Source organism: Corvus brachyrhynchos, unplaced genomic scaffold (genome assembly GCF_000691975.1).
Source record: "Corvus brachyrhynchos isolate BGI_N302 unplaced genomic scaffold, ASM69197v1 scaffold14, whole genome shotgun sequence".
Lineage (NCBI taxonomy): Eukaryota > Metazoa > Chordata > Aves > Passeriformes > Corvidae > Corvus > Corvus brachyrhynchos.
The window spans coordinates 15511329-15533807 of record NW_008239110.1 but is presented as its reverse complement, the minus strand read 5'-3'; the positions used below and the strand labels follow the sequence as shown (position 1 = coordinate 15533807).

General features: G+C 39.1%; 1 protein-coding gene across 9 annotated transcripts in view; it reads left to right on the top strand.

Moving 5' to 3' along the window:
• The window catches only part of LOC103619306 (protein SOGA3), a 52256-nt gene that overhangs the window by 19696 nt on the left and 10081 nt on the right, over positions 1 to 22479 (top strand). The window contains exons 3-6 of one of the 9 annotated variants that reach the window (XM_017739576.1): positions 5396 to 5467; positions 6076 to 7242; positions 8553 to 8888; positions 15631 to 15728. In XM_017739576.1, the coding sequence (XP_017595065.1) occupies positions 5396 to 5467; positions 6076 to 7242; positions 8553 to 8663 (1350 nt within the window). In that variant the 3' untranslated portion in view covers positions 8664 to 8888; positions 15631 to 15728. The other 8 variants (XM_008637823.2, XM_017739574.1, XM_017739573.1 and 5 more) reach the window with 8 other exon arrangements.

Below are 22479 nucleotides of genomic sequence, written 5' to 3'. Positions count from 1 at the left end.
GTCTGTCATGCTGTCAGTCCCAGATAAAGGTTGGAGCAGTACATTGTACTAGGCATTGTGCAAACCTTGACAGAAAGACTGAATCTCTTCTCTCAGAACAGACAAGTAGCTGAGCTGGCAAATAAACACCAACTTAGGAAGCCCTAGGAGAAGTTTAACTATCATCACTATGCAGTAAAATACCTTATTCCTGCACTTGCACTTCAAAATATTCATGGTCTTCTGAGATTTTCTTTTGCATTTCAGGAGTAGGGAGCCAAGTGTGACTGTGATTTCTGCTTCTGTAACAAAGCCTAGTTGGATAGCATTAGGGAACTAAATGTGTCTAGGTCTTCCATGTTTTGAAAGGTTCAAATGGTAGAAGACATCTTCCTCATTGGGGAAATTGCTTTCACTATTTCATGCTATCCTGGTGGATGAAGGAGTGTGTAATCACAGAAAGCAAGCTTTCAGTTTGGCCAGCTATTTGACCAGGACATAATGAGAGCTTTGGAAAGGCAGCTTTCATCTTCTGTCACTGTTTTGAATAAGGAAAAGAAGGAAGGAAATGTAGTAGAAGCATAAATATGCTGTTTCATTTATGCACTGCAAAGAATGCTTTTGCCTAGTTACACCATGGAGTTACTATAATATGCTCTAGCAATGTGATTTTGATTCAAATTGCAAAAGGTTGTAAAGTGCAAATGTTGCATATATTTTTCCCTTCTTTTATATTCTTTTTCCTCATTTAATTGGCAAATGAATAATTGCAAAAGATCTGAAAGTAATAACTGAAATAACTCCTAAATAAGTGCAAATGAAATAATACAAATATTGGAGGGCAGCTCCTCTTTTCTATTCTACAATATGAAGTCATTAAACTACATGAGAACAATTTTTCTCTCTCTAGTGGAGTAGTAAAGATTGTTTTCATTTTGTATTGCTCCTCAGCAGTGTTTTGAAATATACCAGTTTTAATAGAAAGAGAGTATTGGTACAGCTAATAGGGACATGCTTAGTGTTTGCTTTGTGTACAGGTAGGTTCTGATTTTTGCATCTCAGTTATCCTCTGATTTTTTATTCCTGACTTAATTTTGCAAGCAAGTAGAATACAGAAATACTCAAGACTCCTCCTGCTCTTGAGTGGTGGTGGAAGGAGTAAAGTATTGTACCATTCTATGTATGCGTGCCAATGAGAGACAAAGCCACAGTCTTGAGCTACTTGCTGGCAAATTGCGCTTATAAGAGTTGCAGAATAAGGAAAATATTTTTTAAAAACTGATTTTTTTTTTGTGGGAGAATATACATTTTCAATTTGCCAACATGGATAGTGTCAATTTAGTTTTTACTACATTAGACCCAGCGGCAAGAAACTAAAAAAACTGTCTTGTGTCTGAATTGATCCAGCTCCATGGTTTACCCAGCCATATTGATTAAAGGGAAAATGCAGAGAGAAGCTTATGGCAAATTTTCATTTGCCTGCTTATAGTCCCTCTGTGCCACACAGAGTCAAGTTTTTGCAGCCCAAAAATTGTTCAATATTCATTGACTTTTCGAGACTGTAAAGACGGTGTTAGATTTACTCTGATTTTTGAAAGCTCTGCAGATGTGTCACAGCAGTTGGGAGTCAGCTAACTATAGCCAATTACAGCACAATTTTGTGCAGATGAGAAGGTTCCTGGTAGCTGTGGAGCTTCAAGGAGCTGCACACCCTTTGCCCTGTTCTGTGAGGAGGCATAAAGGCTGTTACAGGGCCTCTGTGCATGCATAAATCCCTTGATATGTCAGGAATTCCTCCCATGGCTGCCTACAGTGATGTTTAGGTAACACTCCCAGATCAGACTTGCAATAATCAAACCTAAGAATCTTGAAAAATCTTGGTAGGTTTTGCTTAAGGATTCTTTATTAATTGCTGAGATATTTATTGTAGCTTAGAATAAGGCAGGAAGAACTTGAGTTCATTTTATAGCTTTCCTCCTCAGTGGAGTGTGATGCAATTATCTCTCTATTGTGTTATTCTCAGACTAGATTTCAGGTCTCTTTCCACCTGAGAAGCACTGAGCATGACAGGTGATGTTAGGAGTGCACATTTGGCTTGCAATTTAGGGCTGGCAAGAGAATGATTATGCCATCTTGAGAAGTGCTTAGCATCTCCAGCAAGATATTGGATAAACTCCAGTGAAGGTCACTGGAGAACTGATGGTGCTGAGCACCACAACAGAATTGCCCTTTGCATGTGATCTGGTTTGCATCTAATACAAACATTATTTGCAGGCTTATCTAGGCTGTGGACACTTCTGAATAGGATTTTTTAAATTATATGGAAAAAAAATTATCTGAGCCCACAAACTGTCCTTCACAACAAACTCTCAAAACCAATTCTAGCATATGAGGGGAAGATTTTTTGCTACAGTTGAGAAAACAGCAGAGATGGCTTTTAGTGACAAGCAATGTGCTGACAATTTTAGTAGTGTCCAGTCTCAGGGTTAGAATGAAGATTTGCATGTGAGAATTTGAGTTGCTATTTTTTGGTTCTGCCATATGTTAGTTTGAACATTTTTTTCCTTTTTCCATTTTGCTGTGATGAATTTCGTCACTTGTTTCATTAGCAGCAATAAATTTTTTCATGTTGAAAATTGAACTGGAAGAGTGCAGTGGTACAAGGCTTGACAGAAAGGATAAAAAGCGTAGCCACTGTAAATTGTGAAATGCACACCTGGAAGAAATGCTCAAAAATTAAGTATTTATAGCAAAAATTTAATATTTATAGCAGAATATACTTCTTGATATGTGTCATTCTTTGGTGATATTGCCTCAGCATCCTGACATGATGTTGTGGGACACTGTGACTGTGAAGATACTGTCTGTCAGCTGAGAGGTGTGAGGTCTTAACCTCTAGTGATCAGAAATTGTCTCATGGTGTTTTTCATATGAAAAGAGATCATACTAATTCCAGCTGGGCCTAATCTACTTACCCAAATCATCCTGCTAATTGAATTGTGTGTGTTCTTCATTGCTTTCTGCTATAAATTTTTTGCTAAATGCTGAGATTTTGTTGGTGAATAATACAAGCTCTGGAGGGTTGGTTGTAATTCAAGTAGAGTAGAATAGAAAGTAGTGCCTAATCATTACATAGCCACAACTACTGTTGTAATTAGAATGTTGCTATCCTGACTACTAAAAGGAACACCCCAAAAAAATCGAGTAAGAAAGGAGAAAAACAGGGTTTTTTGTTTCACATCAAATGTAGAAAAGTACTTTTTCTTATATCTCTTATCTTCTGAAAAGTACAAGAGGTTTCAGCTCAGTATTCCAGAACTTCATTATTTCTGGAGGATGCTGAGCTCAGCAGGGTGAACAAAAGGCATTTAGGTGATAAGAAGAAATATAGTTTAACTATAGCTATTATTAAATAAATAAGTTTATTTATTTATTTAATATTATTATTATCAGTGGGTGATATTTGCATGAATATGGGGCAAGGAAAAGTTTGTAGTGCAAACTGATTTGAAAAGAGTTTTTTCAAAATGGTGATGCATAGTGGTATAATTAATGGTAATACAGAGGAGGAACCTACTCCTTTGAAAGTTTAAGGCTTTATAAACTTGCCAATTCTAAAAGAAAAACAAACAAACAACCCTTCCAAAAATAAATGTACCATTTCTACAACAGGGTAACTGGTGGGTGACTCTGGAAAAGAACCATTTTGTTTGTAGACTGGATCCCAAAGTTTTTGGGTTTATACTTAAAGGGAAAACTGAGTTAATTATTTTCATGTCTTTTCTGGATTCCATTAGAAGCCTGTGTTTTACAGCTATCCAGCTATGATCTTTGATTTGTTTTATTGTTTGGTGTACTGAGAGCATTCAATATATCCGAAAGAAACATAAAAATTTGAATTCTGATTCTTGATGTACACTTCATTGAATTTTAGTTCTGATTCTGAATCTGACATAATATTTTTTAATTCTTGCTTAATTCAGTGGTAAATTTAAGCAGAAAACCTCATGAAAAGTCATCTCTTGTGGTTGCTCACATTTACATGTGAGTCTTTCTATGGCATTAACTTTTTCTTTTAAATGAGCAGTCCATGAGTGTAGGAATTTTTAATGGAGTTGATCTGCAGGAGAAAGAGAATTATTCATACCAGCAGGAGAATGGTGCACAGGATTGTTATGTACAGCATACCCACCCTCTGTACTCTGTTTCTTGAGGATTATGAGCTTATTTTAGTTCCCAGTCTGTGGAACTGGATGGCTTTGAGATAGAGCTGGATTCTCCCCCAGCTGGTGCAGGGAAATGTGTGTTTCTCAAAGGATCTTTCTACTAGAGCACAGTGTCAGAGGGAGATGGTGTTGGTTATATCACTGTCCTGCCTTGGGGCCTACAGTTTACCTGGGGAACATAAAAACTGGGAACAGTTGCAAGTGGGCTGTTATGTATTAACATATTCTCTCATTCACTTACTTCTCTCTGGCTGTTTTCTTGATGATCAGTATTGAGTGTTGCCGGTGGGATGGCGGCGGTTGTTTTCCACTGCTGCTGCTTTTCCACTAATGAAGTTTCTGCAGTCAGCAGCTACAAGATCGTTGCTGGATACACTAGCAGGCTTCATTCCCAGTGCATCCTGCTCTGAAAGCAGGAGTTTCTTTCCTACTCTTGGGTGACAGAGCAGATGAGAGGACACCAAAGAATCCCGCTCATATGGTGGTGCAGACCTGTGTTTGTGTTTTGTGTGTTTCTGTTCTTGAGCTGATATGATTTGTTTCTCACTAGAACTTTGTAGTCCAAGCAGTTTTAAATGGCATTTACTAGAATTATGTTCTGAAAACAGAACAAACCTAGGGACTATGTGTGTTTGTCTACAGTGTACTCTTAGGGAGGTGTGACCGCAGTACACTGCAAGCTTGAAGCCTGAGGGTGGGACACAGAGAAAGGTGTGCTTGTACGTGTACACTGGACTCAGCTGACAGATCTCAGTGGCACTGTTTTGTGTAGCTGTCCTACCACAAAGTCTAAGACTAAGGCTTTTCTAAAGTGCCTTGGCCCCACCAGGGTTAATAACAAATGGGCAAGCTGGATTTCACTGCTTGTCTCAGTTTTCCTATCTGTAAATTACCGCTTAGGATGCCTGCTTTCCTACCGCTCTCATCATGTGTTAAACATTCATAATGTACTAGTCATAAAATGTGTTGAGTAAAAAAGGTAACAGACTGATTAAACTAAAACCTTGTTTGTGTGCCACTGCCGTTTTATTTTTGGGCGATGGCATCTTCCCTCTGTATTTGGTTTCTCAAAAATTCCTTTATAGTTGCATTTGATTTGCTATATTTTAAAATTAATGATATACAAATTATGTATCTCTTTAGTATACATTTAGAAAAATTCAGTGCATGTCCTGTTGTTGTAATTGCAGCAATCACTGAAAAGGAGAGGAAGCAAAGACCTACCAAAATCAGAAAAAAAGTCACAGCAGACACCAACAGAGGTATGTTGCAGTAACTGTAGCTTCGATTCTTATGTGGAGACTTCAGGGAACTATGGAAATGGGGTACATTGTTTACATATTTGCACTTGGCTTGCTTTTTGCTTTACCCTTTGTTTTCCTGTATGCTGTGAAATGGAAGAGCTCTTACCCCAGATCTGCAGTCAGACACCACTAATCTCAAGGACCACCTAAACACACTTGGTGCTGCAACAGAACACAGCAGCTTTCATCTACTCTGTCTTTTAGGCAAAGTAAATGGCAGCACCAGTGAAACAAGATTTATAGGCTCTATGTGTGCTGACTTCAGGATTTTTGAACACTGTAAAGTCTGATAATGCTGCAAGCGTAGAAAATATAAGGGTTTTCACAAGTCCCCCCTTGTACCTGACTCCCCCAGGTATTTCTGGGGACTGTGCAAATTTTAGTCACAAGTAAAATAGTATTTTCCCCTCTTTTTAATTTATTGATCAGTGAAAAAGTATTGCAGGAAAATATCTTAGTATCTAAAGCCATGTACCTGTGGTTGTTAATCTTGTAAGTTAAGGCAGTCCACTGGAGGTCTCCTGTTTGACTTTAAGTTTCTTCCAATGCTGCTTTTTTTTCCTAAGGATGACAATGAAGACCTGAAATGCCAGCTACAGTTTGTCAAAGAAGAAGCAGCCTTGATGAGGAAAAAAATGGCTAAAATTGATAAAGAGAAAGACAGATTTGAACATGAGCTGCAGAAATACAGATCATTTTATGGGGATTTGGACAGTCCCTTGCCAAAAGGTGAAGCGGGTGGGCCACCTACCACAAGAGAAGCTGAACTCAAGCTTCGATTGAGGCTTGTGGAGGAGGAAGCTAACATTCTAGGGAGGAAAATAGTGGAACTAGAAGTAGAAAATAGAGGACTGAAAGCAGAGCTTGATGATTTAAGAGGAGATGATTTCTCAGGGACCACTAACCCACTCCTGGGAGAGCAGAGTGAATCCCTGTCAGAATTACGACAGCATTTGCAGCTAGTAGAAGATGAAACAGAATTGCTGAGGAGAAATGTAGCTGATTTAGAAGAACAAAACAAGCGCATAACAGCTGAGCTCAACAAATACAAGTACAAGTCTGGGGCTCATGAGAGCTCTAGGCACCATGACAATGCCAAGACAGAAGCGTTACAGGAGGAGCTAAAAGCTGCACGAATGCAGATCAATGAGCTGAGTGGCAAAGTCATGCAGCTCCAGTATGAGAACAGAGTCTTGATGTCCAACATGCAGCGCTACGACTTGGCCTCTCATCTTGGTATCCGTGGCAGCCCTAGGGACAGTGATGCAGAAAGTGATGCAGGAAAAAAGGAGAGCGACGACGATTCCCGCCCCCCTCACCGCAAAAGGGAAGGTCCCATTGGTGGGGAAAGTGACTCCGAAGAGGTGCGCAACATTCGGTGCCTGACGCCCACAAGGTCTTTTTATCCAACGCCATCGGGGTGGCAGAAAAGCTTCACTGACAGGCAGCAGATGAAGGACATTCGCTCTGAAGCGGAGCGGCTGGGCAAGACAATAGATCGCTTAATTTCTGACACGAGCACCATCATCACAGAGGCGAGGATTTATGTAGCTAATGGGGACCTCTTTGGACTGATGGACGAGGAAGACGATGGCAGCAGAATACGCGAGCACGAGCTTCTGTACCGGATCAATGCGCAGATGAAGGCCTTCAGGAAAGAGCTCCAGGCTTTCATCGACAGACTCGAAGTTCCAAAGTCTTCGGACGATCGAAGTGCAGATGAACCTTTGTCAGTGAGTCAGGTAGACTTTTACTTATTACGGCCTACAGGTAAAAAGGCTCTGCCAAGCAAATTAAACCTCAAATTCGATATATGGCACAAAAAGAAAATTCTTTATTCTAGGCAGTGCACAAAAGTCACTGTTTCTTACATTATTTAAAATCCTCATTTGGCCATATGAAAACATATTCTACCAATAGGGTTGTTTGTGAACAGTGAATAAGTCTGGTGTCCTGGAAATTAAAATTATGCTCTAGGAGGTAGAACACTCCTTTCTGGCTTTGCAATTGCATTTGACAGAGTTGGGCCTTCATTGCCACAAAAGGCAGTGCAGACAGTATTTCTGGCATATATGAATATGATTCATAAATGGACATGATTGTTTTCTTAGTGGTTGGGTTCCTATTAAATGAATAAAAGGAAAATTCTATTAATTTTAAACAGGAGGAAATATTAAATTTCAAAAATCGTAGAGAATGTGGCAAACCACATAAAAAGAAACCATGCAAATCTACTTTATGGAGTCCCAGAGCCACACAGTAATGTGAATATTGTAATTGCTATAACAGATTGCATCTTGTTGAAGGCCTGTTAGTCACTGCTTGCATGCAGCAGTAACAAGCATCTTTGTTGTGGTTTGTTTCCGTGCAGAATTATTTCAGAGAGGTTTTGGGGAGCAAACTCCTTGCTGACTCAAGATCTTTTGCCATGAAAAATGAAAATTACCTACCCTTATCTTATCATGCAATCCTATAGTTGGCGTATCTTGTTATTGCTAATGAAGTTATCCAATGTTTTGTAAGTCTCTTGCTGTGTTAATTTACTGTGTGCTATCTTGCTAGTTTACAGTCGAAGTAGTTGCCAGGTGAAGCTGAAAGCTATTCTTATTCCTATGCTGACTAATTAGTCTTTTGTTTCCTTGTATCAGAAAGTCACAGACGCAGTGAGTTTAAAGCTAATCAATTACTATATATGTATTGCATGAAATCAAACAGAGACGGCATTTAGCATGCACACTTTCTGATCTAGCAGTAGTTCTGAGCTTGTAGAGCTCCCATTAGCTTAAAGGCAGAGTACTGCATGGACTTACGCAAATGTAAAACAAACTAATTAGTATTTTCTCTAAACAAATAACAACAACTGAACATTTAACAATTGGACTTTTCAGGGCTTGACCATGCAGAACTCCTACTGAAGTAAATGGGAGATGGGCACTTGGTCCCTCCACAAGCATAGTCTGATTCACTATTTATTTTGTTGAAACTTTGGACTTGCTATTCCATTAATTGACTGTTCTCTTTGTCTTTGTATTTACTTTCCCAGATGTTCCAGCCTATCATTTTACTTATTCTCATCCTTGTATTATTTTCATCCCTTTCATACACAACAATATTTAAACTTGTCTTCCTTTTTACACTGTTTTTTGTATTGTAAGTCATTCATCATTTACTGTTCATTGTAGTGTTATTTTCAGTTTGTTTATTTTGTCCACCCTCCAAGATAAGAAGTGCAAGAGACATAGTTTCTGTAATAGCCACTGCTATAAAAACACTGAAGACTACTTGTTTGCTGAAACCAAAGCCAAACCAAAAAACCTGCAAAAAACATACCAAAAAGTCAGCCAGTTAAATAGGAAACCTGCTCACCATGGTATTCCAGGTAAGCAAACAGAAAATGAAATTTTTCACTTTGTCTGGTTTTATAATTTTTGACTAAAAATTTCCTGAGGACTGGAACCAATTTAATATGCATTAATTTGCACCAAATCAGAAACAAAACAGAAATATGCAGAGTGGGTGTGAGGACTCTGTTACTTTCCTCTTCCCACTCCTAGAAAAAGAATTTGTATTCCAGCCATATATGAATAGTAAAGCCACGTTCTGTGTGTATTCTGCAGTTTGGTGTCAGAGCTTGTACATATATTTTGCGTAATTGTGATGTTAATGTTTTTCAGCACTGTATTATGTGGATTAGGCACCACAAAGGGGGCAAAATCAAACTGGTTGGTATATAGAGCACTATATCTGGAGCTGTGGCTAGGAGCTGGAGCCTCTGAGAATGAGATGCCTGAGGAGAAGCTACCAGAGTAGTTGAGGAGTCTGCTGAGAGATATAGGCTGGCTGCATTCTCTGTGCTCTAGAAAAGTGGCCATGCTACAGTCTGACTTGAACTGATGGGAGTGGTGTAAGTCACCTTGGCTGACATGGAGTTTGTCAGGTGACATTTCCCAGCCACCATGGCTCTCCATTCTCTCCCCAGGTTTCAGCACGAGTTTTAAATGGACATGGTAACTCTTGGTTTGCTGAGTGACCCCTGTCTAACCATGCCATCACTAGCCAGTGACCATAGTGAGGGAAGCTTGTGTACATAGGTGTGCACCAATAGTCACTGTATGCTTCTTTCTTGCCTATGAGAGGCAGAAGTAAGAGTACAGGAGACTCATTTCTTTCTTTCACACTGACATAGGCAGTTCCTACAAGCAGTAGATCTCCCACTATGAAAATCTCATCTGAAACGCCCGATGGAGCTCACTTTTCTCTTTTATTCAACCCGTGTTGAAACCACTGAGTCCCACAAATATGAATTCTCCAAAGGTGAACAAGTATGTGTACTAATGACACTTTTTTTCTGCAGTTGCCATGTTGAATAATAAGAGTGGTAATAAATAAAGCAGCTGTTTCTCTAGCTGGCAGTAAGGATTCCCTTTGGTTTATCATGCTAGCTCTCTGTTCACTTAATTCATTCCCCAGTGAGAACAGTTCATTTCCATGCCTGTGTTGTGCTCTGCTATCTGCAATAGTTGAGACACCATTTTGAGGGAAAATCCTCAGAGAGCAGCAAGAGATGGGGCAACAAGATTTTTTTAATGAGAATGAAAAAATAGTAAAAATATTCATTATTTTAAAATGCTGTATTTTTCTCATTTGTCTAGCTTTCCCTGAACATGCTCTGCAAGTGCAGTAACCTTGATCAGCTAAATCACCCAACTCCTTGATTTAATCCAAATACTTATTCCTACCAGGGGATATTGTCATCATTATCTATTTTATAGTTACTGAGATGTCTAAAGGAAATTATAACAAATATATGTGAGATTAATAGATAGCTTTGACTGGTTTCTCAGTTAAGGATAAAGTCAGGCCCAAAGTAACTCTGAAGCATTTCTAAGATGCTTTAATTTATGCAGTTTCCTAAAAGCTAAGTTCCACAAATTAGAAACTATTATGGCAAGATATGATCAAGCCATAATTCACAGTGAATTTCCGTAACTGGAAAAGGCCTTTTGTTTTTCAGCAACTGCTGGAAATACTGGGTTTTTTTCCCCTGTGGATTTGCAATTTGGACATTAAAAATACAATAATTTGAGGCTTAAACTTGTCATACCAGATCTTAGCACAAGACTGACTTCAGTTTCTTTCTGCTTTAGTATCTCCTGTGGAGGAAAAAACAAGCATTTGGATTTTCTTAAATGTTACTGACTCAGTTCCCGTAAGAGAGAAAAAGTCATACTTAAATCTAAGATCTAAAGTTCTGGGCTTCTAGATTTTAACCCACACTTGTTTATACCTTTCTTGGTATTGTGTGTAATAAAAATGAGTACAGAGAGTGTATTTACAGAGAGTGTATCAGTAACAGTAATACTCTAAAGTAGTAATACACTGAATTCATACATTGAATAAATCTTGGAAAGTAGTTGGGAAAGATTTGTTTCTTTCTCAGAAATCAGAAAAGGTAAGAATGAACTACTGAGATAAGAGGTGGAGATAATCTCTGCACAGCACTGGCAATTACAACCCCATTGATTTCTCACAGTGTTTTTTCTTGCACAAAAGCTGGAGCTTTCCATCAAGCATCAACAAAGCAAAATCAAAGCTGAGACGTTTTGGGACATTTAGGAAGCTATTGCACAGGCTGCAATCTGAAATTAAAGCACACCAAAACGTACAAAGTCATTTTAGAAGCTCTCCACAATCTTTGAATCTCTCATGGGCAAGGAGAATGGTGAGGAGCCCCACAAACAGAGAAATCTCAGTGAGAAATGAGAAGTATTTTTCTCATCCTTTTGCATTCAGCTTGAAGAGAGTGATTGGAGTTGCTGATGTGTTTCACCCCAGATATTGCGCAAGTTGAAAAGATACTGAGAAAGCTAATAGAGTGAGTATGGACATTTATCCATAGCCAGAAGATAAGATCTAGCCAAAGAAATAAGTGTTCTATGTCTTGCTAAATTGAAATGACTTGGTGTTATGAAATGCAGTAATTATACTTGCCAAGAAAGGCAGCAGATTCTCCCCACTCGGTTACTGGCCTGGTAGGCAAAGACCATCTCACAGGTGAGTGAGCAAATGCAGCTGAATATATCAGCATCCTCTAGCAGGACTGCATTGGAGTCAGGCAGGGCGCAGGCAGACAGAACACTGCTGATTCACTGATTCTGCCTGCTGCATGGCTTGGGGTTCTGAAGAAAAATAGGTGAGAGGAATATAGATTTTGCTTGCATTTGGCAAGGAGCTGGATATGCCAGGTTGCCTATCAGTTCAAATCTCACTTAGCAGGTTCACAGTTCCCATTTTGGAATATTCTGGTGAAATATTAATGTTCCAGGGAAAAAAAATCATTGACTTTGAAACATGAGATTGCCTTAATTTAGCACTTCCCTGAAGTGTTAAATTTTGTTTCCTGTGTTCCCAGGGGACTTATTCCATATTCTTTCAAAAGGAAAAGATCTTGCTTCAGTAGATCTAACTATAATATCTTTATACTTGTGGAAATTGGCACTATCTCCAATGAATTTTTATGTAATTTAGGGAATAGGTGCAATTTTTTTCTTTTAATACAACCAGAAAAATTCAATTAAATTTGTTTCCTATTTAGAGCTGGCTCCGAGTGCCCTGAAAAAATCCCTTTACAAATATTTTCTTTTACTGCTACTGAAAAATTCCCATTATGTTAAAATGACCATTTTCTCCAGGCTCAGAGATATTTCTTTCAACTAAAAATATCCATGCCTGAAGCTCCAGTTTAGAGATAGAATAAGTGTCTGCTGACACATGTCACCAGTACTTCAGAATCAAAACTAGAAGAGAGCAGGTGCTATGGTGCAGAAATATGCCTGGCAGTTGGAAAATAGAAAATTGCCAAAAACATGGCTGTCTAGATATGTGTTATAAAAAGAGATGAACTGCACATGAACTTCGGGGGTTGTTTATGAAAACAAGCAGAGCTTCAGGGTATTACATGCCCTTCTCCTTAATCACCCCAGAATCTGATAGGTGAGTAGGAGACTTCTAAAGGCATCAGTATCAGGGACGTAGTTCCCATTGGCTTACATTTCTGTCTCTGATTTAATGCCAGGGGAAGTGATATTCAAACCCAACTTTTGCCATTACACATGCAGTTGCCTATGGGGAAAATTACGGTGGCTCTATTTAAAGTAAACATCTGAAGTATCTGCCACCGATTTCCAATGTAACCTTGGAGCAGCGACATGACATAACAATTTGTTGGCTCTGTTTCTCCACTGAGTTATAGCCTATTGCAGAAGCACACAACAGTAAGACGAGACAGAGTTTGTATTCCCTTCTTCCCTTTCCCCGTTGTATATATCCACTCCCAAGGTGTGTATACCAGGATTGTCAAGGTGTACATCATTCAGGAATCTAATGTTGAGGTTGGGTTGACTGAAGTGGCAACAGTGCTCTTCTTCCTTCTTGTCACTAGCTTTTGTGGCCATAGCAAAATGGGGGTGCCATAACCAAGCTGGTGCAGCAGATCTGAAGATGTCCTGAAGTGGTCCTGAGTACATTTTATTAGCCACTGCCCTGAGTATATGATCAGATTATGATCAGCTCATGCTGCATTGTCTCCAGTCTTGCATAATGAAGAGAAATTTAGCAGAGGTCTTGTTTAAAATGCCCTTGCACCTTTTTTTGATAAAGCAGAGCTGGCACCAGATATGGACAAATTTTGCTTTTCCTGTGGAAGGAATATGTTGGATGTAATAAGCCTGCAGTAGTCTTCCTGCTTATTTTACCTGTGCCAGAGGCCAGAAAGCCACATTTTCTGCTTCATCTGCTGATGCTGGAGGACAGACAGTAGGGACAGTCTCTGTTGAATAATTTCTTATCCTCAAAAGCAGAAGTCTCTACTGCTACCCTTAAGGGTATATAGGACAATAATCCCATGTTTTTACAACTCACTTCATGTTTTCTTTGTCTCACCTTTTCCATATTAGGATGAATTTAACATGTCACTTTGACCTATGAGGTGGGTCCAGTGCTTGTCTCCTAATGAGCCCCTCAGTCTCACACATTTCTAATTCCTCACACTGACAGAAATGTACACTTTTGCCTGACTGAGAACTTAAGCCTGGGATTTAGTCCATTGTTTTATTTATTTTTACTGATTTTACTTCAAAGAGCCCATGTAGCAAGATGAGGGGCATGGAGTTAGCAATATTAAAGACACAAGAATAATAGCCTATGTTGATGCATAAGAGTAAAAAAACATGTCTTAAGAATCTGCCTTCATGGGCAGTAGTGCAGCTGTGCTGGCTTCAGGGAGGAGGCAGTGCTGTGATGGCTGGCCCCCAGCTGTGGGCTCAGTTCTGCTCCCAGGCACTCCAGCTTCACTCCCAGCCATGTCAGCTGGCACTTGAGACCTAACCTCACAAAAGAAAGTCATACTGTCTCTTTAGATTTAAATCCTCAGACTTTAGAGTCTGGGTATTTTCTTCAGGAACATTCAGTCGTGTACTTGGGGCTTATTTGTTCAATTTTTTGATAATCTTTACAATTTTCACAAATAGCCCCATTATTTAGGTTACATGGGAGCAGAATAGCACCCAATTAATGTATTCGCTGAGACTTACAGCTAGACCATATAAGGAGAAAAAATGTGTTTTTCCTGAAACCTGGTTTGGTATTTACTATAAAATGCGCCCAGAGTTAAAATCTTTGTACTGTGCATGGATTTATAATGGATTTTACCAGATAAAAACTTACACTTCCAAAGAGGAGAGTGCTGACTAAGCAAAGGATGTGTGAATCTTCATACTGTGCCCTTTGTCTCACTGATCCTCTTGTCATCAGCTGCACTGTCCACAAAAATATATTCCTGCTTAGGGCATTCCAAGACATCTGTCTGACAGCAGGATTTGGTCAGTTTTATGCTGCCCATATCAAGTATTTTGTGGCCCTCCTCCAGGCTCATGTGGGGCAAAATATTCCCTGAGAGATGCATTTGCTGCCAGTCTCAGTAGCTGTCTGCAGACACACCCAAGCACCAGTACCCAGCAGGGCAGTGTGTGTGAAGCTCCTCCCCGGGGGTCTCTCTCCGGGGGCCAAATGAGAGCAGTTTAACCCAGGTAACAGGAGAGTTACCGTGGTGGGCAGGGACCTGAGGAGCGAGCTGGGCTCCTCCTCCCGGCGGCTCAGCAGGGGGAGCAGCTAAATTTTGCTGCTCTGGCTTCAGGTTCTCCTGTGGACTTTCACTTGCTGGATCGCTTTAGTCACACTCCCTTCCCTTGTCCCATGCCAACACTTGCTATGGACACTCCCAGGGATTTATATCCAGCCCAAGGTGTTTCTGGACCTTCTTCACCAGCCTTGTGCCAGAGATGAGTTTCCCTGCTCAAGGGAGATTCTTCATTCAGTTTCAAGTGCTTTGCTTTGCTGAGACACAAAGTGTCTTAGCAGACTGTAGAATCTGATCCAGAAATATTATAAAGTATCAGGAATATTTGGGTATATCCCAAAGAAACCGTTACTGCCATTCCCAGAATGCAAGACAGTAGGATTACACAGTACTCAATAATTCTGCATTTCATAAGTGAGAGCATATTTAGACTACAAAAAAAGATTTTAGGGAGGAGTGCTTTGCTTTTAGCTCTTTAAGATAGCCGTTAACCAACAAAACCACTGCTTTAAACAAAACTCCCTTTACAAAGCAGTTAAGGAGGATCAAGTTGCAAAGCTCAAAATGATTGTACTAAAAAATGTAACCCTGAAAACTGGGTCTGGAAGACAGCAAAAAATCTTCCTGGACATGGACAACAGTAAAAAAAACCTAAAATTGCCTATTGTCATAGCTTTAATATTAACACTAGCTGCTTTGGCAAGCTTTAAAGACTGGACTGCACTATAAAACCTAAAAATGTCCTGGAGTTGGAGTTGTTTACACAAAATATGAGGAGATATAAAGTTACAAAGCTGGGGGTTGGAAGAGATGGCTTTAAAACCATCCTCCGTGCACTGACGTCACGTGGAAGCCAGCTGCGGGGATGATGCTGAACGGAACTGTTTTCCAGTTTGCAAAAGTTGAGGAGTTATTCAAAGAGAGTTGCAAATGCTGCCCCAGTTGAAAGGTTGTGTCTTGCTTAGCTCTCTTGTTTCTTTTAAAGATCAAGATTCACAGAACAGGATCCCTGCTAGCTGTGTGTTTCATTGCTTTTGCTGCTGCCTAGAAATGGACTGAAAAACTCCGAAAGGATTTCTTATTCCATGAAAGGTATGGTTGCAGTTTATTTTAAGTCAGTGTTTTTGAACAGTTAAGATTAAAAAAGAAGGCAAATTTCTGATGTGGGAAACAGTTATTTAGACATCCCTCCAATGTTATTTATATGCAATGTCAAGTTCATATATGTTCTTTATTCTTAAAGTTCAGTTAGTTTTTTTCAGTGCAGGCAGAGATATATTAACAGAAGAGGGATGACAGATAGCATTGTGTACACTTGAGTCCTCTCTTCTCTCTCCTTTCTTTTTCTTTCTTTCTTTCTCTCTTTCTTTTTTCTTTTCTTTTCTTTTCTTTTTTCTCTTTTCTTTTCTTTTCTTTTCTTTTCTCTTTTCTTTTCTTTTCTTTTCTTTTCTCTTTTCTTTTCTTTTCTTTTCTTTTCTCTTTTCTTTTCTTTTCTTTTCTTTTCTCTTTTCTTTTCTTTTCTTTTCTTTTCTCTTTTCTTTTCTTTTCTTTTCTTTTCTCTTTTCTTTTCTTTTCTTTTCTTTTCTCTTTTCTTTTCTTTTCTTTTCTTTTCTCTTTTCTTTTCTTTTCTTTTCTTTTCTCTTTTCTTTTCTTTTCTTTTCTTTTCTCTTTTCTTTTCTTTTCTTTTCTTTCTCTCTTTCTCTTTCTTCTTTCTTTCTTCTTTCACTGTCTCTCATTTCTCCCTCTCTCTTTTCTTTCCCTTCTCTCACTCGAATGTACTTTCTTTTTATGTATCAAGTGCGTGTTATCGTGACACATGGCACACATTTATAATTGAACAAATACATATGTTTACAATTTTCCTAGTCATCCAAAATACAGCACTTATTTGGAAATATAATTTGATTGCATTTTTTTTCTGTAAAAACAAGGGAAGATTTGTGTATCTGAATGATTATGCACATCCAGTCTGATTAAACTATGTTGAAAAATAACATCTCAGCTGATGTCAAGCAGATTATTTTCAGAAGTTGCTAGAGGTTGTTTGCAAACTATCTTGCATTTTTAATATGTGGCTAGAAAGAGTAAGATATGGAGGAATAATGACTAACATCAAATAGTTGCTTAAAACATTTTTTGCTTTAGAGGAGGAAGGGCTAAAAGAAAAGGGAAAATACAGCTGATGCAGACAAAATTGATTATTTGCTTAATTTGATTGCTGTAATAAGCTTCTGACCTTGTCTAGGACATGCAGAAATTGCCAATACTGCAAGAGCACAGATATTGTTCTGATCCACAGAGCAAATGATAATGTGGCATTTTACATGCCTTTGGGTTGCTTAAGCCACGTGAAATACTCATGGGGAAATCTCGGTGCACTGTACACACAGAGGGTGTATTACCAAGACTGCACTATGTACTCCACCAAAATAATCCCAAACAGACCCAAAAGAAACACCAAGAAAGAAGAAAGGGGTGGGGGGAAGAGAAGTAGAAATAGGAGTCAAAGTCTCTGAGGAACTGATCTACTGTATGACAGCAGCGAAGCTGTATAGTCATCCAGCTGCTAACATCAATAAACATGAGTTTTCTTCTCAGAATTTATGTCAAGAGGAAATCTGAGAAGCCTAAGAAACAATACAAGCTTTTTGTGGATCTTAGAGCTACAAGTGACCATCTGTAACTTCTGTAACTATCCTTTTTCAAGACTTGATTTCCTTCTGACTGTCTTCAGTCTCTTTTTATAATCAGAGTTCCATATGAAACAATTTGAAAATTGTTAAGATGAATGCCAACATGGCAATAGTAGTTTCCAGCACTAAGGAAACACCAGAGGCCTTTTCAATGCTATATTCATGCTTGAAAGGAGTACATATTATATCTATTCTTGCATGTGTAAAAACAAATATGCTATACAGTATTGACCTTTCTAGTAATGTGTGGCTGATTAAAGCATGGTCATTATTACTAAGTGCACTAGCAAAATCGCCATTTGTGCAAGTTGTTGACAGATTATGTCTGCCTGTCTTGTTCATGACTTTATGGCATTTACATATGGGGGTCTTTAAATTTTTTTTTCTGGCATATATTTGTATAAGTATTACAGCAGAGCAGGGAGTTGACTTTTGTTTATTTCTCAGAGGTATCCTGAAAGGTTATAAAGACATAAATGTAGCCAAAACCAAAATAAAACGACGGTGCTAAAAACTGCAACCTTTCAATTATCAAAGTGAGAAGGTACAGCAATATTCTTAAAGTTCATTAGCAATAGATGCTTCAATTGCAATAGATCTTAACTGTAATAGAATTTTTTTGCAAGTGTTTTTTGGTCAACGCTTACTGGAGTCTGGAACAAAGCCAAAATGCTGGCCTGGAGAAGTGCAGTCTCTCTAGCCTTGCTGCATTCCCCAAGAGGCCGTGAGCAAACCAGTACTTGGCTTCTTTTTTGACAAGAATTCTGTGCTGTCTTTCAGCAGCTCCTAGTTTCAAGGAATTTTATGGTTTTATGAAGTTGCTCTGTATGTTTTTAGGCAGGGCAAAGAAGAAGGGTTTGAAAACTGTTTGTTGGTAGTTGAGGGACAGATTGTCATTTCAGAGACAAGTTTTTTACTCCAAGACAGGTGCTTGGGTAAACTGCTCTGCAAGCCCTGAGTTAAGGCTGGGCCCATGATGGCTTGGGAGATCCTGTGGGAGGGCTTCCTATGACCCAAAGTCCTGAGCAACCTGTTGGGTTTCATCTGAGCTCTTCTGCTTACTTGTACATGAAAGAAGCTGACTCCAAGTTTGGCATCATCTTCCCAGTCAGCTGAAATAATGCAGACACTGGTACATGGTGATTACATGGTAGCCACAGCTGAATCAGCAACACTTGCCAGTAATGTACAGGATGGGGAAGAACTTTGCTCAGGAGTGAGTTTTTATTATATCATAGAAAATGTGGGAAGTAAAATCAGCAGTTCCTGTGAGTTGACAATCACTGATTATCAGTCAGGAAAATGAACAAATTGCAGGAAGGTAAACTGGGATTATCCCTAGTTAACTCTCTGATAATTCATGTGCCTACCTATTTGGTTTCTGCCAGGAGAAGAAAGCAGTGCAAAGGTATTTTACTACTAGAACTAGATTCCATGTCCACCTAGGTAACCCAACAACTGGCTTTGAGAGCTGAAGTTAACAAACTCAAGTATCAATGCCTGTGCACCAGGCATTATATCACAGGAGCCATCATAACTGAATTAATGAGTGTTATTTCAGCCTTGCTGGCATAGTAAATGCTCTGATGGTAGTGGATTTTCTAGTGTAAAGCCTAAGAAAGCAAGAGGAACACCAGGCCTATAAAACCTGTAACTGCTGTGCTCCAAAGTCAGAAAAGCAGATCTTAAATATTTCCCTTAAAACATGCCTATTTAGTCATTCAATTAATAGTTTTTTCATTTGCAGACACTAAGATGCTAAAGACTTCTGAAGGGAAGAAACTGAAGCACAAATTATTCAAATATTCTGAGAAAGGTTTTGAACAAGACTGGAGCTAGTGCTATTAGAGAATATTTTCTAGTTTTCCCTATGCTTGTCCTGAAACTAACATTTATAGATTTAGATTTTTAAAACCAAAATTCTTGAACCCTTTTTAGTGACCCACTGTCCTTTATATATAAATGATTTCTACTGTATATGTCTGTACTTGTTGTTAGCTTTCCTGTCCTGCCTTCCTTCATGAATTCCAAAGCATTCATGTAGCCATGAGAATTCCCTGCATATATCAAGTTTACAGTCTTCAATTGCCAAAAGAATGTAACAGTCTCTGTCATGCTTCTTGCATGTGTGCAAGGAGTGTGTGAGCAAACATGATACCTTTACATTGGCAGTTGTCTTTTGAACTAATACAAAAATAGCTTTCACCCTCAAGGGCAGATCTTGCAGGATCCCAAGGTCCTGAAGTGCCATTCAGTATTATACGGACTCGAATTCATTGAAAACACATTTACAGTGAAGAGTAATGGCAAAGATGCAAAGTGATCATGGTACAGATCCTGCTATGGCAGATGTTACTGATTTCTGTGATGCTGAATGTGGGGTGTTCCAGCTCTCCTTTCCAGACTGGGCATCTTTGCCTTTGGGTTTATGTCCTATACTGCTTAGTTCATCCATATTTCAGTCACGCTCCAGATAAATGTCAAGCAATCGTGTTAATTCTGTCTCCTGCGAGTACATTTGAATTACGAATTTTGGGAATTTTCTTGGTTGTCTTTGTTCCCTGAAAGCTAGAATAAAACATAAGTAAGACTTGCTCTCATAAACTTCCAGGAAACATTCAGAGAAGAAAGAAAAAAAGCAGAGCTGTCTTTGCTGTTGCACAGACCATAGCCATGGACCTGCGTGAACAACTGGAGAATACCGAGAGGAACTGGAATAAAGAAAAAATGGAATTGCTGGAGAGATTTGACAATGAAAGAAAAGAATGGGAATGTCAATGGAAGGTCATGCAGAAGAAAATAGAAGAGGTACTTTTAAACAAAAATCTGAGCACTCATTTTCACTTGGTGTGAAGTGACATGGAGTCACTTCAGTTTTTTTGGGTTTTTTTTTCTGTATTGTATCCTATTTCTTATGTGTCACTGGAAGTTTCTAATAGCTGATGGTAGGATGAAAATCCTGGGATTAAGCAGTATTTGCAACTGCTCATTTAGTAGTCATGAATACAAAGTAGGAGGTGAAATGTGGCTTTGTGTGCTATGAGATTATCGGTGCACATACTGTGGTGCACGTACTGGGCATGAGCCATGCTGCCTACATTATACATGCTTTTTTCAAGTACATACTGAACAATATGGGGATTAGAGAAGTGCATATTTAGAAACAAAAATTTAGGTATCATAATTGTCTAGCCAAAAGGATTTAGATGGCACAGGCCTGCTGGGGCAAATGGTAATATTAAAAATAATATATATATGAAATACTGTGTGATACAGAATTATTCTGGCTAGAACCTGTTCCTTTTATGGATGACTTTTCGGACAGAAAACAGGTCCAGTAAATAGCATGAAAGTTCTGAAACCACTTGTGTTTACACATACTAGCAAACAGTCCCTGCCATTTGCAATGCATTTCCTTCCAGAAATAGTCAGAGCAATTATTTATTATTCTTTTATCCTCAAATTGTCCCTTCAGCCAAACCCTCTGACACTCTCTAATGCATTAGCTGAGTCTGCTGGGCAGCCTACAGAGGCAAGTTTTTTCATTAGTGAGCTTTCCACGTTTTTCATCTAATATACACATGGTTTCGCTTGCTCTCTGCCAGCACTGTCCTGTGGCTGAGCAACACAGGAATGTATGGCAGAGATGGCTCACATGAAAGTGAGAAGGAAAATAGTCAGAGCTAAAGGAATTGCAGCCATACACTGCCCATTAAACCAGCCTGCAGGTGAACTCCATAATGTCAAGTCTCTTATATTTTACCCACAGTTCTTGCAGACTTTGGTATGATTGTCTTTGCCACATTTTGTCTTTAGTGTTAGGACTTTTCTGTGCATCTTCCCTAATTTCACTGCCAGGCTGAGAATGCTCCAAAAGTTAGTAATGCGATCTGTGTACGTAGTTGAACTTCATTCTCTTAGGTATAAGAACTGGTTTGGAATGATGCTAATGAAAAGGTATTCTGGCTATTAGTAGATCTGACAATGTCAGCAAGGACTGTTTTCATCATATTCTTTATTAGCACAGAGATTAGGAAAGCATGACAGAGGCAGAAAAAGAGATAAAGAATGGAATGGGGCTGAGGGGAAGTGAATGAAGCAATTTGCTGGCTACTGCAGGGCCAAACAAAACTGCAGATGATACCCCAAGATCACTGGAATCCTAAGGTCCCCTCTTAAGCTGTGTCTATAGATGCTGCTGATTTCAGATGCCTGACATTTCTTCTCCAAAAGCCACATGGCTGGAGAAAAGGAGAGATAGATACCTTTCAAATGCCATTATCTGTAGAAGGATTTCCTCAATAATACTTGTGTTCCCTTAGCTTGAATTTTACTTTGGTAGTTTTCTCTAGCCCACCAAACGTAACTTAATTCCTTCAGGAAGAATTGTGGGGTTTAGGAGTTGATATTAGAGTTATGGAGTGGTATCTTTCCTTCTTACTGGTAAGCTGAATCTGTATGAGGCTCTTATTTCTTGGAAATGGCAAAGTTCAGCCCTCAGTTTCCATGAGCAGCTGGTCTTTGGGAGTGAAATTTGAAAACCCAGGATGAGGTCAAGTGTTAAGTCTCTGAACGTGAGAATACTTCTAAGCCACAGCACTACCCATGAAATGGCCATATGTCCTTCATGTTGTTATTCTTTTCCACTGTCCTTCCAAAAGCTGTTGTGATGGCCTTGTGCACTCTGAGAGGGCAGGCAGATGGCTGTTCAGAGGTGCCTGTGTGCTTTCTTCGTGAGAGCAAGTTAAGAATGAATGTTTATAAAGAGCAGTGGGATTCTTGGCACTGGAAATTACACTGTAAGCAGAAGAGATTTTTATGATGTTGCTATTGTTTCTAATTTATAATTTACCACAGTTCCTGGTTGGAATGTGCTGGGTGACCAGAATTAACACCTCTTCATTTACTAATGAAGCCACTGGACCTCAGCAGATAGCATGAAAAAGAGGGTCGCAGGACATTGCCAAATAATACCATTCTGCAGTACTGACCTATCACTCCAGTCATAGGGAAGAATTCCACTTATCTGAGAACTGAAAGAGTCTGCTCTACTGCAGATGGTACTGTATTTGATGAGAATTCACTTCCCCTCCTTCAAATAACATACTTTGATAGGCTGTAACATAGCCAGAACACTCTTT